The sequence below is a fragment of the Mobula hypostoma genome, chromosome X1 (genome assembly GCF_963921235.1).
Source record: "Mobula hypostoma chromosome X1, sMobHyp1.1, whole genome shotgun sequence".
Lineage (NCBI taxonomy): Eukaryota > Metazoa > Chordata > Chondrichthyes > Myliobatiformes > Myliobatidae > Mobula > Mobula hypostoma.
The window spans coordinates 30,582,374-30,600,033 of record NC_086128.1 but is presented as its reverse complement, the minus strand read 5'-3'; the positions used below and the strand labels follow the sequence as shown (position 1 = coordinate 30,600,033).

General features: G+C 43.0%; 1 protein-coding gene across 3 annotated transcripts in view; it reads left to right on the top strand.

Moving 5' to 3' along the window:
* The window catches only part of LOC134340542 (oxysterol-binding protein-related protein 6-like), a 128,035-nt gene extending 113,002 nt beyond the window's left edge, over positions 1–15,033 (top strand). For all 3 annotated transcript variants that reach the window (XM_063037907.1, XM_063037905.1, XM_063037906.1), the window contains 3 exons: positions 778–904; positions 5,665–5,787; positions 8,560–15,033. In XM_063037907.1, the coding sequence (XP_062893977.1) occupies positions 778–904; positions 5,665–5,787; positions 8,560–8,668 (359 nt within the window). In that variant the 3' untranslated portion in view covers positions 8,669–15,033. The remainder of the gene's footprint in view (positions 1–777; positions 905–5,664; positions 5,788–8,559) is intronic.
* Positions 15,034–17,660: the final 2,627 nt, after the last annotated feature.

Below are 17,660 nucleotides of genomic sequence, written 5' to 3'. Positions count from 1 at the left end.
GGTTTGCGTAATCCTCGACAGCACCAGCGATCAGAGTTCGATTCCCGCCGCTGTCTGTTCATTTTCACCGTGACCACGTGGGTTTCCTCTGGGTGGTCTACTTTTCCCCCATGGTCCAAAACTTGCGGGTTAGTGGTATGAAGTTGTAGGCATGGTACGCTGATGCCGAAAGCATTTCAACACTTGCAGGCTGGCCAGCGTAATGCTCGGACTGTGTTATTTGATAACGCAAACGATGCATTTCCCTGTATGAAGCAGAATCAGGCTTATTATCACTGACATTTGTTGTGAAGTTTGTTTTATGGCAGCAGTACATTATAAGACGTCAAATAAACTGCAATAAGCTAATTTTTCTAAGAAAACAAAATACAGTCGCTGGAGGCTAGACGTACCTGAATTATGTATATAAATTAGAGGGTGAGGTCTAATCTTGATTCACCAAGTATTCTGCAGTCATCTCCACTCTGGCTGGCAATATAGTAATAGCACCATTTGCAATACGAAACAGCTTTGGTTAAGCATTCTGAATCCTTTCATTTTGCTGATGAATCCTTGATGTGTGTGAATTGGATATTGCTCACCTGTGTGATTTTAAAAGTTCAATTAAGCTTCACTAATCTCTTCATTAGTTTGTATAAACTTCAGTTTGTGTTGGTGTTTTCATATTTAGAATGCAATAGACTTGTTTTTGCTGAAACACTTTAGTTCAACAAGCATGCAGATGTTTGTTGTGGTAACGTTGGTTCAGTAATGTAATATTCTCGATTCTCTTTTCAGAAACCATTCCTAGTGACCATGAAAGTTATTACGGCTTCACCACATTCGCTCGGGAACTCAACGAGCTGACCCTTGACCTTAAACATGTCCTGCCCTTGACTGACACACGACTGAGGCCAGACCAAAGGTAGGCCGAAGTGAGACCGGCTCTTTAATCAATATGCTATTAACATTGAGACTGCCGTGGTTCCTCCCAAAGCATCGTTTATCACACTTCAGCTCCACTCTCAAATGCTCATAAAATACTTGTGCAGCTTTAAGCTGATTCTCTGGGGGTATTTTTTACAAGCCTGAATTGTGGAATAAACTAATCACAGAATTACAGCAAAAAAAAAGAAGCCGTTCGTCCCATTATGTCCACACAAAACCCTAGCAAAAATGTAGACCCTGCAAATGTTCAATAAAAACAGAAAATGAAGGAAAAGGTCGGCGGATCAGGCAGCATCTGTGGAAGGGTTAATAGTTGATGTTCCAGTCTGAGATCGTCAGTCAGAAGTTTACCTCTCCATAGATGCTGCCTGGTTTGCTGTATTTTCCAGTGTTTGCCATTTTTATCTGTGTCAGCCCAGTCAGTCCCAGATGGCGGCTCCTTCCTCATAACCCTACAGTGTCATATCAACCTCCATTATCTATCCAGTTCTCCTTTTGAAGCCAAGTCGGCTCTGCTCCCGCCAGCCAGACAGTGAACATCTAACTGTGACTGTTTACTGCATGAAAGTCTTTTCGGGGGTCACCACCTGTTCTGTTGATCTTCAGTCTGAGTCCTCTGGTCCTTGCTCCTCCTGTCAGTCCAAACTGTTTCTCCTTTTTCACTTGTGTTGGACCTTATTCCATCCTGAACACCTCAAATCAAATTCCTTCTCAACTTGAGAAAAACAAAAATGTGTAGTAGAAGGTGAAGATCAGAAATAAGAACAGTGTTTCTTTTTTTAAAAAAAAGTGCTCAACAGATCAGTCAGTATCTGTAGAGAGAAGCTACATGAATGTTTCAGGTCAATGACCACCTTCAGTTCTGATGAAGTATTAACTACTGTCTCTCTGTGGATGCTGCTTGACCTGCTGGGCATACCCACCGTTTTCTGTTCTCTTGACCTTCTCTGTTTCAAGGAGAACATCCCTTGTTTATCCAGTCTTTAGGAAATCCATCTTTCTCTCGGTCATTCTGTGTTGTCAGTGGAGAGTGGGGTACTTAAACTAACAAAGTTGATTTATTTATAGAAGGACTTTGCACTTGTAGTGGTTTTCACTACAGCAGCACACCATCCTTGAAACACTGAAACATCAAGGATTCAAAGCACACTTATTATCAAAGAATTTACACAACTTGAGATTTGTCTGCTTACAGGCAGCCACGAAGCCAGAAACCCAAATAACCTAATTTAAACAAAAAAGACCAGGAACCACTGCGCAGAGAAAGAGAGGAGGGGAGAAAAACACACACACCATGCAAATGATAGACACCAGCCAACAGCCTTCTGAACCAGACTAAGTCCCAGATATGCTCCTGGAGCAGCCGGGATAGGCCAAAGCCTCGGTCCCAGTTCATCACACCAGCAGGTCAAAGGCACAGAGTGGCTGGATCAGTTCACAGCCTTGGCACCGCCGAGAAAGGAATGAACATTCGTGGGAGAGCGAGCAAAATCACCCTGACCCTCGCCTTCGTTCCCGATGCTCAGCCTTCCAGACTATCTGTGGAGGTGTTTAAATTGTCCAAGCACTGGGTAGTGCCTTGCTCTAGGACCTGGACCCTGGCACCACGATACACGTGGACTGCCCAGCCCAATGCCGTTCTCGATCTCACCGAATCGGCCCGGATTAGGTGGACGGGCATTGAAACACTCCCACATTGACTCCTCTCCAAATCGCTCACTCCATCTCCAGCGGCAATATGAACTCCGTGGCCGACTCCGGCTCAAACAAGTTGTGCCTCGCACTGCCCCAGCATGGCTCATTCCCCCACCCCGACCAGCCTTGCCTCCGCCTACCTCCTCACTGTTTGTGGCGGTAGTTCACCACAATTTCCTTCAGAAAAGATGTTATAAGTAGTGTTTTTAGTCAAATCTCCTACATTTCGATCTACCAGAAAGCTATCACACCACTTCAGTAGCACCATCTTAAACCGGGGAGGGAAAAAAAATCAAGTAAATGTTCCCATGCTACAATTCTAAAAGGAGGAACAACTAGTCTTGGAGATACAGTCATAAAGGAGGACTCATGCATGGAACCAGGCCATTCCACTCAACTCATTCCTGCTGACCAAGATGTTACCGCCTGCCCTTGCACACTCTCCAAGGCCTTTGTGTCAACACTGCATGGCTCATAAGCATCCCTTGCCTATCTAAATATTTAATTTAGTATGTAACCCCATATTGGTTCAGGGCTTGCTTGGGAGGTGGGGGCGTAGGCCAAAGGAGGTTTCACTGCATGTCTTCACCAGACCTCATGTAACCATAGACTTGGAAAATTACAATACAGAGGGAGACCCTTTAGTGAAGACGAAAAGTGAACGTGAAATTCTGTTTCCGGCACTTGTTCCTGCAATCAGTTTTTTTTCTCAAGTTCAAGTTTTTCATCTGATTGTACGTATTTACAGCCAAGCGGAACAACATTCCTCCAGACCACAGTGCACCCACAAAACCTATCTCACACAGCACATAAAACAAAATATTACCACAAATAGGTTAGTAAACTATAATTCAAAGCGCATTTGGTGTGCAGCACAAGTAAACAGCCTTGTTCTAGTGACAAGATCTTGGTGGTGGCAGGGTATTCATTAGGCCACAGTCAGGCACTTGGAAATATGATGATGGTGTTGGCTTTCAGCAATCTGTTAGGCTGTGAGTTCTAGGTCTATTGAATCTCACCAAAATATATTTGGAATATTTCTTAGTTAATAAAATGTTGGTGCAAAGCTGGCAGTGGGACAGGTTTTTTTTTCCCCCAATATTCTGATTTGAGCTAATCAGACACCAGCTCCTGGCATCTAGGGAACAGGCCTTAATTGCAGCTGGCAGAACATCTGGCTGGTTGACCAAAGATCCAGAGCCATCCTAACATAAAACACTGCTTGAGCCCATTGCATCTGATTCTACGCTTTGAGAGCACGTGTGATTGGCTGCCCACTGTCTCCTCCTCCTAGCCCAGGGAAATTAACCCTTTCAAATAGACATCAGAATCTTTCTGAAAGGGATTATGAATCCTTATCAAATTGATTCAGAGGATGGAGATATTTCATTTCAATAGTTCATTAGTTCCATTTAATATCAGAATGTATTCAATATACAACCTGAAATTCTTGCTCTCCGCAGATATCCTCAAAACAACAGAAGAAAAAACCCATAAAATGAATGACAGGAAAGAAAACATAAGAACCCCAAAGCCCCCTCCCTTCTTTGCACACAAGAAGCATCAATGCTCTCCCCTCCCCTTCCCCCACTTATTCTAGCATAAGGCATCAGCAATCTCACCACCCACCATGCCCCCAGAGAGAGTCCATGGTCTACAGTCCATCAAAAACTAACTGTTCACGCCAACATTTTCTACATCCCACAGGTGCGCGTGCTCACACTCTCTCTCTCTCTCTCGCTCTCTCTCTCGCTCACTCACTCACTCACACACGCGCGCGACAGGTATTGCTCTTTCCAGAGCGACAGGGGAGACAACACTCGTCTATCTCCAAATTGACTGAGTTAAGAATCAACTGTGTTGGTGGGCCAGGGGTTGAAGAGAGACCAGACAATGCATGGTCAACAGATTCCCTTCCCTAAAATACGTTAGTGAATTGGATGGATGTTTTCAATAATCCATCAAGTTTATGATTCCCATTATTGAAATTAGCTTTTAACTTGTGATTGCAGTTTTATTTAATCAGGGAATTTAAATTCGGGTATCTGCCACGGTGGGATTGTCCCTTGGTCAATGATCCAGAACTCTAGCAAAAATGTTAAATATTAATGTTATTTCTCTAATGTACTTTGACAAATGTGTCCTGTGGCCCAAATCAAATCAGCGAGGGTTGTGCTGGGGGCAGCGTGCAAGTGTTCCCATGCTTCCGGCACCAGCATAGCATGCTCACAATTCACTAATTTGCTTTATAACACTGTGTCTTTGGAATGTGGGAGGAAATCCATGTGGTCACAGGGAAAAATGTACAAACTCCTTACTCACTGCAGTGGGAGTCAAAGCCAGATTTGTGATCGGTCGCCCTGTAAAGCGATTGTGCTGACTGCTATGCTACTGAGCCACCCAAGCAACATAATGATTATGATTCCATAACTTTTTACTTCCCCTTTCAGGGCCGAGTTTCCCAGTGTCAAACATGGAAGCCTCTCCATTATACAAGGGGTGGTTGATAAGTTCGTGGCCTAAGGTAGAAGAAGTCAATTTTAGAAAACCCAGCACATTTATTTTCCCACACTTAGTCCAGCGGTCATGGAGCATACGGATCCCTTCTTTGTAGAAGTCGGCGTCTTGGACCTCCGGAAAGTGGTCCACAGCAGGGGTGATTGATAAGTTCGTGGCCTAAGGTAGAAGGAGATGAGTTATACAGCACTCGTTACTTGCATGTGCAGTTCAACTCTTTGAGTGATTACGCAGAAAGTTTGAAGTTAATAACTCATCTCCTTCTACCTTAGGCCACGAACTTATCAATCACACCTGCTGTGGACCACTTTCCGGAGGTCCAAGACGCCAACTTCTACAAAGAAGGGATCCGTATGCTCCATGACCGCTGGACTAAGTGTGTAAATGTAGGAAAAATAAATGTGCTAGGTTTTCTAAAATTGACTCCTCCTACCTTAGGCCACAAACTTATCAATCACTCCTCGTATTGCAAGTCTTTGCCAGTAGCCCCTTGTTTTTTTTTATATGTATTTTCTTTAACTTCAGATATCTTGAGGAGGGTAATGTGGACGCAGCAGAGGTTCATAAGCAAAGAATTGAACAGTTGCAGAGGGAGAGGAGGAGGATCATGGAAGAAAACAACATGGTGTACCAGTCTCGTTTTTTTACGTAAGTAGCATTTAGGTACAGCGGTCAGGGCTACTGTTCCCATTATGGCAGAGGCTGTGCACTGCGGTGCTGTGACGCTGGTGCTAGGCAGATGCCAAAAGTGGGAGTGAAGGAGAGGGTGAGATCTTCAGCATCACCACCTGCCTGCTATGGCAAGCGGTCTGCTGGAGGAACTCAGTGGTTCAAGTATCTGTCTGGGGATTATATGGGGGGGAGGAAGAATTGTCGATGTTTTGGTTTGTGTCCCTACATCAGGGCAATTTTGTTGCTGCATCTGGAGTCTCTTGTGCCACCAGCATCTGACTTTGAGCTTCATTTGTCACATGCACATTGAAACATACAGTGAAACGTGTCATTTGTGTCACTGGCCAGCACAGTCTGCAAGTGTCGCTATACTTCCAGTACCAACACAGCATGCCCACAACTTACTAATCCTAACTCGTATATCTTTTGGAATGTGGGAGGAAACTGGAGTCCCTAGAAGAGACCCACGCGGTGGTCAACCTCTTACAGACAGCAGCAGGAATTGAACCCCGATCTCTGGGGGCCCTGCCACCCCACCTTATTCAAGGCATGAGGCAGAACAAGCGGAAGCAAGAGTGTGCCATCTCTGTCCCTTGTACCTGCTTTCCCCATTCACTGTCTCAGGACTAATTTCCAGCAGGAATACCGTGCATATTCCCTGATTCAGTTAATAATTTGCCCAATCCCCCTCTCCAATCTGCCAGTGACTGAATTACTGCAGCCATTTGGATGGAGAATATCAAAGGCTTGTTGCCTGCCGGGCAAGGAAAGTTGAAAGTAAATTTATTTTCAAAGTACATGCGTCACCATGTACTACCTTGAGATTCATTTTCTTGCAGGCATTCACAGTAGAACAGAAATAGAATTAATTTAAAACAATACACAAAGGCTGACAATCACTGTGCAAAAGAAGACAAACTATGCACATAAAAAATAAGTAAATCAATAATGCTAAAATACTTATTATCTCAGCCCCCTAATTGGAAACTTTGAGCTCTGGTTCTGGATACCTCAGCCAGGGGGCAGCATCTGCACCTACCCTGTTAAGCCACACAAAACAAAATTGTACATTTCAATGAGGTCACTTCTCATTCTTCACAATGTTTTCACAGCCTTCTCGAAGTGCAGAACTCTTTATTTGCTTTTCCAGCGTCCGTCCTATCAGGTTTTCAGTGAGTTGTCATTTCTATAAGTTCACATCTTTGACATGGGTTGCCCATTGAGTTCAATGATGTCTTTTGTGCAGGTGTGGTTGGCAAGACCAGCTCTGGGGGTGCATGCTCAGAGACTGGTTTGTGGGGGGTGGGGGGAAGGATACAGGTGAGGTGCCATGGCAGGCACAGATGCTGAGGTTATCTTGCCTCCTCCGGCTCTGGGACTCTTTAAAGTTGACGCAGACCCGTTTGATCAAAACACACCAGCCTGTTTTGTCCTGGGCACAAGACTCCATTTCTCTTGCAGGAAGGCCACTGTGTGAGGCTGCCTTTGATAAAATCCTCGTATCGTTTTCTTGGATATCCCTGTTTAAAGTCAAGTTTATTGAATGCACAAGAGCACACGCATAGGTGCAATTTTTTAAAAAACTTACAGCAGCATCACAGGCACATGGCATCAATACAAAGCATTCACAAGAAAAAAAATAAGTTATCCAGACAAGTGCACAATTAAAGCAAAAAAACGCAACTCTCCGGTCATCCTGTGCTAGGTCTTTATAAGGGAGCTGGCATTCTGTGTGGGAATGTCACCTGTCCAGTGTAACTGTGCCCTCAGGATCGTGACCAGATAGGTTCTGTCCAGCATTTCCAGGTTTTACCTTGATGCCAATGAGTGACGGCAGAAATCTTATGGAAACACTTGCTGTTTGATGCGTTTCCTGTAAAGTCTCGCAGCCATGCTCAAGGGTTGACTGCTTGGTTCACTTTGATCTTGGTTGATGGCCTTTTGTTTCCATGATTCATCACATGAGAGCAAGTGACTGACCTTGTGAAATCAAACCACTGTTACCATGTCGAGACCGCCAAGAAGAAACCTACCAGCTACTGAAATAAGAGGGTGTTTCTAGTAGAATGTGTGTCAAGGAACTGAGGGCACAGCCTTAGAATAAGGGACATTGCTTTAAAACCTGAGATGAGGAGGAGTTTCTTAAGCCAGAGGGTGATGAATCTGGAATTTATTACCACAGAGGGCTATGGAGGCCAACTCATTGGGCGTATTTAAGACAGAGATTGATGGATTTTTGATTGGTACGAGGGTTATGGGTTAGGGGGAGAATGGGGTTAAGAAAAGTTGGCCATGGTTAGATGGCAGAGCAGGCTTGATGGGCTGAATGGCCCGATTCTGCTCCAATCTCTTATTCAGGTTCCACTCTAAAATGTACAAAATCCTGACTTGGTGAAATTTCACCATTCCTTTATCACTGGTTCTAAATCCCAGAGCAACTTTGCCGCAAGGGTTATCACAGTTCAAAAGGACCGTCACTTCCAAAGGGCACTAAATGCTGACCTCATGATGAATGCACAAACCTGCAAATAATCAAAGAACTGATAACTGAGTTGCTTCCTTGATGGGCCCCTCACTCTATATGAGTTCTGGTTCCAAATAGTGGATGATCTGAAAGGCAGCACTTCCAAAACTGCATTGAGACGTGAAGTCACTCCTGCTTCAGTGCCAAGAGCACGAATGGCTTCCAGTCTGTTGCCCATCTGCCCCTCTGTATTTAATGAGCCACACCTTTGTCTTTTTTTTCAGAAAAAACATTGATGCCAGTGGAAAAGAGTCATGGATAAGCAACGGTACTTACTGGGAGTTGAGGAAAGACCCTGGATTCTCAAAGGTGGACAACCCAGTGCTGTGGTGAGGGCCCAGTTGTGCGTTGGGCCATGTGGAAAGTCTTTACACCTCCCTTATCCCACTTAAGGTCCCACCACCTCCTGTTCCCTTCCCCCTCGCCACACCAACCCTGCTTCTCAGGTTTACCTCCTAGCAGGTGCCTTAAATTTTATACGAGAAGAGCACACTTGTGTCCAAAGCACAGTGTATGTGCTGCTGATTGTTCCTCCCTACTCTAGCGCAAGGGAGTAAGGGTGTGGGTTTCTGGCTAACTCAAAAGTGCATTATTTGGAAATACACTAAGGTTGTTACACCTTCCATATCACCTGACATAAATGTAATGTCTCCACATCTGTTGTTCATGGACATCTTTGTTTGAAAGTTTCATAGATTATAAGAATATTTTATCAGTTTGTTTTATGAAGAATTTTAGTTTTCAAAGAAAGTCTAAGCTTTATTTTAAAAGAAAATAGTGTATATTTATTGGGAGGTGATTTTTTTCCTCATCTTTTGAGTCACTTCACTGCTACTGATGGTCTGACTGCTAACACAGTGGGATTTTGTGATTATAATTTGTAATTGGCATCCACACAGGGTAAAGATTCCCTTTGATACAGAGGTACTCTGAGATATAGATCTCATGAGCAATGGTGGTCTGCAGTGAGAAGGAATTCCTCGAGCAATTTCCTCCCTCTCTGCTAATTTCTTGGAACTGATAAACCAGTTGTACGTTTGGAATGGTTTGGAAATCTCCATTTTGGACATGCCCCCTGCAGTGGACCAATGATGCAATGCAGGATTGAAACAATGTCTAGCAGATGTTAAAAAAGATGCATTCAATCTTTTATGTTACAGCACTGTATGCAATCACTTTTCAATCAAAGATTATGTGTTTGTATAGACTGAGATAATGCCTCACTAGAGATGTTTCAACAGTGGTGGCATTTCATCCTCCAGGTTCTATGTATTTGCAGGTTCTCAGCATGTTTTGAGGGGGAGCCCTTGTATTCCTGTGATTAAAATGGCACTTGCCATTTGCAAAGATTGTTTTCAGTCTCAAGAAAACAACTGGAAAATTCTTCAAGAAAGATTTTTTTTTAAAAGCTCTAGGAAGATACAGGAGTCTCTTAAATGCCATCTCACTAGCAAGTTGTATTTTCTTTTCCTTGACTAGTGAGACGTCTTGGAGCTCATTATTAAGTTGTGGCTAACAAGACACAGCATGTATTGGCAATCGAGCAGCAGTCACAGGGGCCCATTAGAGGAGTTTATAGAGCCAGGTGTTCAGTGGGTATAAATGGTCAAGAGCCATTGGGTGTTAGCTTGAGGTGTCAAGTACTGTCAGGATGCCCTGACTGAGCGTGGAATGACAGTTATTTACATTTGTAACTTTTCATTGCTAAAGTTTGTAGGATGAACTGGCAAGTTTATCACAGAGCCTGAGATGCATTTTGCAATAGTATACATGCGTCTGTGGGTGCTGCACCACAGCAGCTGAGGGAAGTGGAACTGTGATTAAAGTGAACCCAGTGATGTCACTTTTTCTTGTTCCAGTGTGAGTTCTGGCATTACTCAGCTGGAACTCTGCTGTTGTTAGTCCTGGTGTGCAGACTGCACTCGTGAAAAGCGGTCATGCTGAACTCCATGGGAGAGCTGACCTGTAGTCTGTTAAGGTTGATTTATACTTGGGTGTCAACTCGACGCCGTAGGTACGGCGTCGCCGCAAACCCTACGCGGATCCCTACGCCATAGCCTGACGCACACCTCTCCCAAAATGTAGCTACGTGTCACAGCAACGCAGACCGCAACAACTGTGATTGGTCTGTTTGGTAGCATCACATTTCCTCCTACGCTGCAATAGCTTCCCGTTGGGCGACTGAAGGGCAGGGAAGGAACTCTGGCTGCAATGCTTTCCATAAAGCTTTACAGACCTCCGAAATTATGGAGGACACATTTCGCTTTTACGAAAAAAGATACTTGTGTTAAACTTGTTTACCCCGAGAAAGACTACTATGACCATGAAGCCTTGCGCGGGCAGGTGTGTGCACATGCGCGACATGCCCGAATTGCAGAGCGACGCAGACACACCAACGCACAAGTATAAATGCTCACAGCGCGCATAGGTCACGGCGTTGAGTTGACACACAAGTATAAATCAGCCTTAAGAAGTACTGGAGTGTCCTCAGCTCCCAGAACCGTAACATTGGCAGCACTCATCTGCTCTTGGTTGAACGACATTGGGCTTGTGAAAAAGTTGCTGAGCATTGCAACTCTCTCTGATTTAACAGTGCTAGTAATGCATTGGAATCACACTGGGAGCAAGCATATGCTTTTCATCGTGCTTATGGAGTGTTGACCACAAGATTACAATTCCCATCTACATTGCTGAGTAGCTGTAAGTCTTAGCTCTGTTTGATCCAGTGAGGCAGTAACCAGAATGGTTCGGGCTTGGGTTTGATCACCAGTCTTTGCTGTCTTAGCTGACGTCTGCTGTGGAAGAGGTGAGATAAGGGTTGGTTGTTGGACCTTGGAATTGGTTCCACAAGTTGTAAATGGAGGGAATGGATAACCAATCCATTGGCCTTTTCTTGCCTACTTACACATCAGATGTAAGAGGGCTCCACTTCATCACAAGTTTTCCTCGTCCATGTTGGCCAAGGTGCAAGGTAGTTTTAGCAAGAGGCTGGATATTAGCAATACCTTTGAAATTCTCTGCACTGAACCATTGATTATACATCTCATGTTACCATTTACAGTCAGATACTAAAACCTAATGGATCATTTTTCTTGGAAGCCATTGCTCATGTTTACCATCACGCAGAGCTGCAGGAAGTTTGAGATGTACAGTTTTATAATGGGAGCAACTAGGGGGAATTGCAAGGTACTACAATTGCTTTAAATATTTCTTGGCTTGGGTGAAGTAGTGGGGATAGTTGGTGGTGGGATCACACTAATTTTGTTCAGCATTTCATAATGGTCAACGTTATGCAAGGACTGGCTGTAGATTCCACTGTGGCTCCTGATATTCACTGACTTGGCCTCCTGTGTGAAGAATATAGATTATAAATCCTTTCATTGCTTTGAGATTCTTGCCCCTTAGTGAATAAGCACAACTATGAGTAGTTTGGCCGGGAGAGATATCTGCAAATCACTGTTTTAAATTGCTGTGAATAAGTCAAAATATCTCTAAACTTAAAAGGAGACCTGTTATATGGTTAGTTAGTGCTCACCATCAAACCAGTGGGTTGTAAAGATGAATAAAGGAAATTAATTTACTGCACATTTGCAGCACTTTTAATCAGGAGCTGAATTAAGACTCCTCCTCGGCTGAGATACTGAGGCACTGATTGAGAGCCTTGGAACGAAGATGTATGAAGGTACAGAAGGAAAATTGTTTTAAAGTAATAACCATTCCGAGGGCTTGGAGCTTCCTTCTCGTTCTGGTGAAGGCTCCTTGTGTACACTGTTAGTGTGCAGCCTGAAAACCTTGGATAATGCATTTGGAACCGTTTTAAATAAAGTGTGGATGTCGGTCACCATTATCATTTGATGGCTTTATTGCTGCCTGATCTCCTCCACCCCTACCCAAACCCAGAGTTTGTATAAAGCTGGTATTTGTACCTCCCTGAAGAGTTGTCTGCAGGCAGACAACAAACAGGGTCAGACCTCATGACCTCTCACTTCGATGTACTTTAACAAAGTGTTAGTTGATCACTCATTCTCAGCATAGTATCTCTGTTCATTTGCTTCTGTAACATTTTGAGACTCTGGTCATTCGAGTTGGAGCAAGATTTGTTTTAAAATGGTCAAAATCAAATCTGTACAATATGGATCCTAAGACACATGATATCCAAAATGAATGCCGTGGACCACAATGTTGAGGTAGGTTGAGAAAAAGCAGTAAAGTGCAAAAATATTCACCTTTTAATGCAGCCTACCAAGATTGAACTAATTGAAATTGTTCAGATGGCTTTGAATGAAGAAAATCCACTTGGCTTCATCCTGCTCGGAGTACCAAGTTAATCATCTTCATGGCACAGTTGGGTCTGGACTCTCCCCATCCAACAGTCTCTGTCCAGTCATGGAAGTATTTCTATCCCTTGTTCAAATGCTGCTGTGGGAAATTTTAAGGTACTGACTTGGGTTTGCTTTCACTTTTTTAAAAAAGAAAGAAAGCTAGCATGGGATGAAGATTGTTTGGAAATAATGCAAAGCCCTTGTCAAGTTGGCAGAATGTTTTTATCCCCAAGTTGCCTAATTTTTCCCCCAACCCTTCTCCCACCATTTCACTTCACAACATCTGCAGTTGTGTAATGCTGTCAATTGGCCTTGTGTACCTCTGGGGGAGAAATGTTACATTTACTGCACTCTGCATTATTCCATGATGCTTGCAAAACAATGACCTTTTTGAAAGTTCCACTCAACATTGGCTCAGTTAGAGCTTAGACCCATTCACATCTTTAAATCATGACTAGGACATAACTCAAAATGAAGCATGACATGATACCATAAGAGAAAAAATGCACTTTGAGCTTCTCTTAATATCTTAGTCAAAATTAAATATTTATTTTCAACTACAACAGTTGTGATTGGAGATTTCACTTTTATACATTGTTGATATTATCTGATGACTCAGTTAGTAATGTATTGGTGCCTGTAATCATCTCCAAGCAAATCTTGTGCGTTGGTCAATGGGGAGGTGGACATTGAGCTGTCTTTCATATGGGAATATAAAGTTGCACATTAAGCAGATTTAACTTTTGGACACTTTTCCATGCTGTGAGAGAAGTGGAGAGGTCATGTCTGTGAAGGGCAATTGGTCATTGACCATTGTTTCCATGCCTTGCTCACTCAAGTTGTTGCAAAATGTTGGTTCTTTGCAGAATGTAAAAGCCAATTTGCTGGTATCCCACCACTAACTTCGGAAAAGTTTTGCTCTATGCCAAAATTGCTGTTACTTTGGAAAAGCAAATGCCTGAATACAAACCTCTCTGAAGTACCTTCCTGACCCTCGTTTCCACACACTATCTCATCCCTGTAGGAATGTGAGGTCAAATTCCAGAATGTCCCTTGGAGTTTATACCCTTCAGTGATGTTGCACTGTTAAAAGGGCATTTTGTAAGGCAGGGATGGAACCAATATAGTGCGATCTTTATACAGTACTTGTAATAGACCAGCTATTGTACCTTTTGATTGTGAGTGAGAATTGCTGAAAATTTTGTTTGTATCCTCCAATATCACTGAGAACAACCAATGTTACTTTGCTGCTAGATTCTGCCACCATAGTTACAAAGAGTAAATTTCAGCAGATTTTCCCCAGTAGGGTTATGGAATTGGGAAGTGGAACTAGACTGGCAATACCCCTGATTATAGCATTCCTCATTTTCTGTTAACACACATCAAAGTTGCTGGTGAACGCAGCAGACCTGGCAGCATCTCTAGGAAGAGGTACAGTCGACGTTTTGGGCCGAGACCCTTCGTTCACCAGTAACTTTGTGTGTTGCTTGAATTTCCAGCATCTGCAGAATTCCTCGTGTTCTCATTTTCTGTTGATTAGTTTTGCTCTATGACCACCTCTCCATTTTTTCCCAAATGTTTGTTATTTTATTTAAATAGTGAAGAAATGAGAAAATCCTATTGGTCCCACCAAGCCTCATTTTACTGTGGACTGAATGCCAATTTCTCCCAATTTTGCCACCACTTCCCCCCTAGTGAAACCAGATTCATGAAATATTCATCAGTGACCTATGAAGAACAAGTAGAACACCCCTAATATTTTTCCCACCTTAAAATGCCCAGCCTCCTTTGCACTTGATGACAGCACATTTTCTGTCAATAGTTAATGAGAGGCACCTCTGGTTCCTACACTTGTGGGTTAGAGCTCAGCTGAAATTTGAGTATTTCAGCCAAACGTCAGTACATTTATTTCTCCATCCACTCCATGGCAATGTGTTTATCCTACCACTGTGTCATTGTGATTAGCTAGTCAGGCACTCTTTTTCACACAGCAACACAAGTAGTCTGCACTGGCATCAAAGTGAAAATCCAGTACCCACTTTAGACTTGTGTGGCGAGTCCATTAGCCACAGGATTGGTTCTGGCCACCGAGATTGAGCAAAACTAGACTGAGCAAGGTGTGGAGGTAACTTATAGGAGTCATTTTAAAAGTTACAGAGTCTGAAAATGATGGAAAAAAATGTCATCTTGTCTAAATTAAACATTTTAGAAATCTTTTTCTATTGATTAGGAAACATAATTAAAGCAATATTCAAATAGATCGTGTCATCAGGACTTCTGTATTAGTGACACAAATGAAATCTCCATTCGAGCACAGTGATAAGGTGTTCAATGCCTTGTACTTGGCATGTTTAAATGTTTATTAAAATATAATTGTGTCTGAAGCATTGGTGTACTTGTTTTTGTTCTCTTCACCCTCAGTGTGCAAGGATTGGCAGCTCCCTTCCTTCAATATCTCTACATGAGTATGTTCATAAATTATTTTGTTGCAGTTTTAGTGTCTCCATATTTATACTTTATTATAATATAGCATGAGGCCATTTGACCCATTGAGTCTATGCCAGCCCTTGATCCCATTCCCTCATACCCTTTCTCACAAATTGTTCAACTCCCTCCTGCTAACATTAGGAGCAATTTACTTTGGACGATTAACTTGCCATTCTACTTCAGGATGTGGAAAGAAATCAGAACATGTAGTGGAAGCCCAGATGACCACAGAAAGAATGTGCCCACACCACGTAGCATCTGAGGTCGATGTTGAACCCAGGTTGCGGAGGCAGTGAGACAGCACCTTTAATTGTTATGTTACTCTGTCTAAGAAGCTTCTGCTCGCTTTTTGAGGAAATGCAGTGGACTATTGCTAGTTCGTGGAATGCTGGCTTTGTCTTGTGGGAAGAGGTTGAGTAGAAAAGCCTATGCTAATTGAATACATAGAAAATAGGTGCAGGAGTAGGCCATTCGGCCCTTCGAGCCTGCACCGCCATTTATTATGATCATGGCTGATCATCCAACTCAGACAGCAGTTTGAAAAGGAAAAAAAGTTAGATTAACTTTGTCAGATGAACCTCGAAACATACAATGAAAGGTTGTTTTGCATCAACGATCAATGCAGTAAGGATTGTACTGGGGCGCAGTCTGCAAGCGTCGCCACACTTCCAACACAAATATAGCATGCCCGCAACTCACTAACCCTAACTATATCTTTTGGAATGTGGAATTCAAACCCTCACCAGTGAAGCAATTGCACTAGTTGCTACACTACAGTGAAAGTTAATGGAAGTCTGAAGTAAAGGAGTATTCAGTAAATAGTCAGCAGGTCAGAAAGCATCTGTGGTGATAAACAATAGAATGAATGTTACAGGTTGGTGACCATTCATCAGAACTGACCAGTTTGGAAACAAATTGCAACATCAGGTAATCTGAAACCATTGAATTCAAACTTGTCTGGACTATAACATACCTAAATGAAAGAAGCTATTACCTGACTCTTTGGTGGACTTTATTGGAACAGCATAAGGAGCCAAAGACATTTGGATGAAGAATCAAATGACAGGCAACTGGAAACCCAAGGTAACCCTTGTAGAACAAGGGGAAGTGGTCAGCAAATTTATGTTTGGTTTCCAGTGCAGAAGAGAATACACTGAACACCAAATTGACGAAGTATGTGGATATTGCTTCACATGGAAAATAATTGTTTCTGGATGATAAGGGAAGAGATAAAAGAATAAGTTTGGCATCTTTTGCAGCTGCATGGGAAGGGACTGTGAGGTGTGGAGATTGAAGATGGAAGAGTGAATTGGGGAGTCACAAAAGGTGGAGGATCTTTAGAATACTCAATGAGAACCAGAAGGGGGAAAGGTGTCTTGATGAACCACCATGTTGAAGGATTTGGGCTCTGTAGATGACGTGTTGAATGTAAATGATTGGGGGTGGGGCAGGTAAGGGCAAGAGATATCTCCTCCATGTGGGCCTGAGTCCAGAAGTAGATTAGATTCAAATTCAGATTTGTATATCACATGTACATCAAAACATAGTGGAACATGTTTGTGTAAATTGGGGTGCCACACATTCCAGCACGAACTCTGGTCTTTGAGCTTTGATCTTCAGTGTCACCCCTAGGACTTGCCAATGATAGGACCTTGGACTCCAAACCTTGAATACGGGAAGCACTGTCAACGCTGATAAAGGGTCAAAACCGTGATTAAGTTCAAATAAGACATTATAGGAGCTCAGGTACAAGAGGAAAATGTTATCAGAACAGAAATGGAGTTGCAGAAAGTAGAGAAAATTGGAAGTTCTCGTGAAAAGGGATTCAAAGAGACCTAGTTGACATAGCTGTGTTAGGGTGTGGCTTTAAATATTGTTCAATATCCTGTCTCCTAAAGTGGAGATGGAGAAGTCAGGAAGGGGAAATGTCAGGAATGGGCCAAGTGAAAGCAGGGAAAAGACCTACAACAAAGGCCATGAAATGTTTGGTATCAGTAGGAATAGTGACAATTCTGTCATCAGTGTACTTGGGGTGGGGGGGGAGAGGTAGGGGTAGGGGTGGTGGTGAAGAAGGGGGCTTCTGGTTTTCCTTCTCTAATCCTGAATAATTAGTTCTCAGCACTCTGCCTCTTCCCAAGGTGTCCTGATCTCAATAAATTCCATGACTGAGATGAACCTTAGCCACTTCTTCTTTGTCCTTTGGTCAGATGTCTATTACTTAGTCTGAAGACCACCTGAATCCTGCCCTCTGACCTCTTACCTTCTCCAGGTTCATTCATTGCTACCTGTAGTTGTGCCATTGACTTTCTCACTTGTAGCACTGCCATCATGTGCTCTAATCCATCCCTCCCACACTCTCCAAAATCATGGTATTTCAGTGACAATGACTAACCTGAACATCAATCCAGTCAACAAGGCTAGTTCTTCCTACAAAGCAAAGCCTAACATCATGAATAGCAGTGATACTTTGAAAGGAATAAAATATCCTTGCAGCATCTGGTAACTCTGAGATCTCT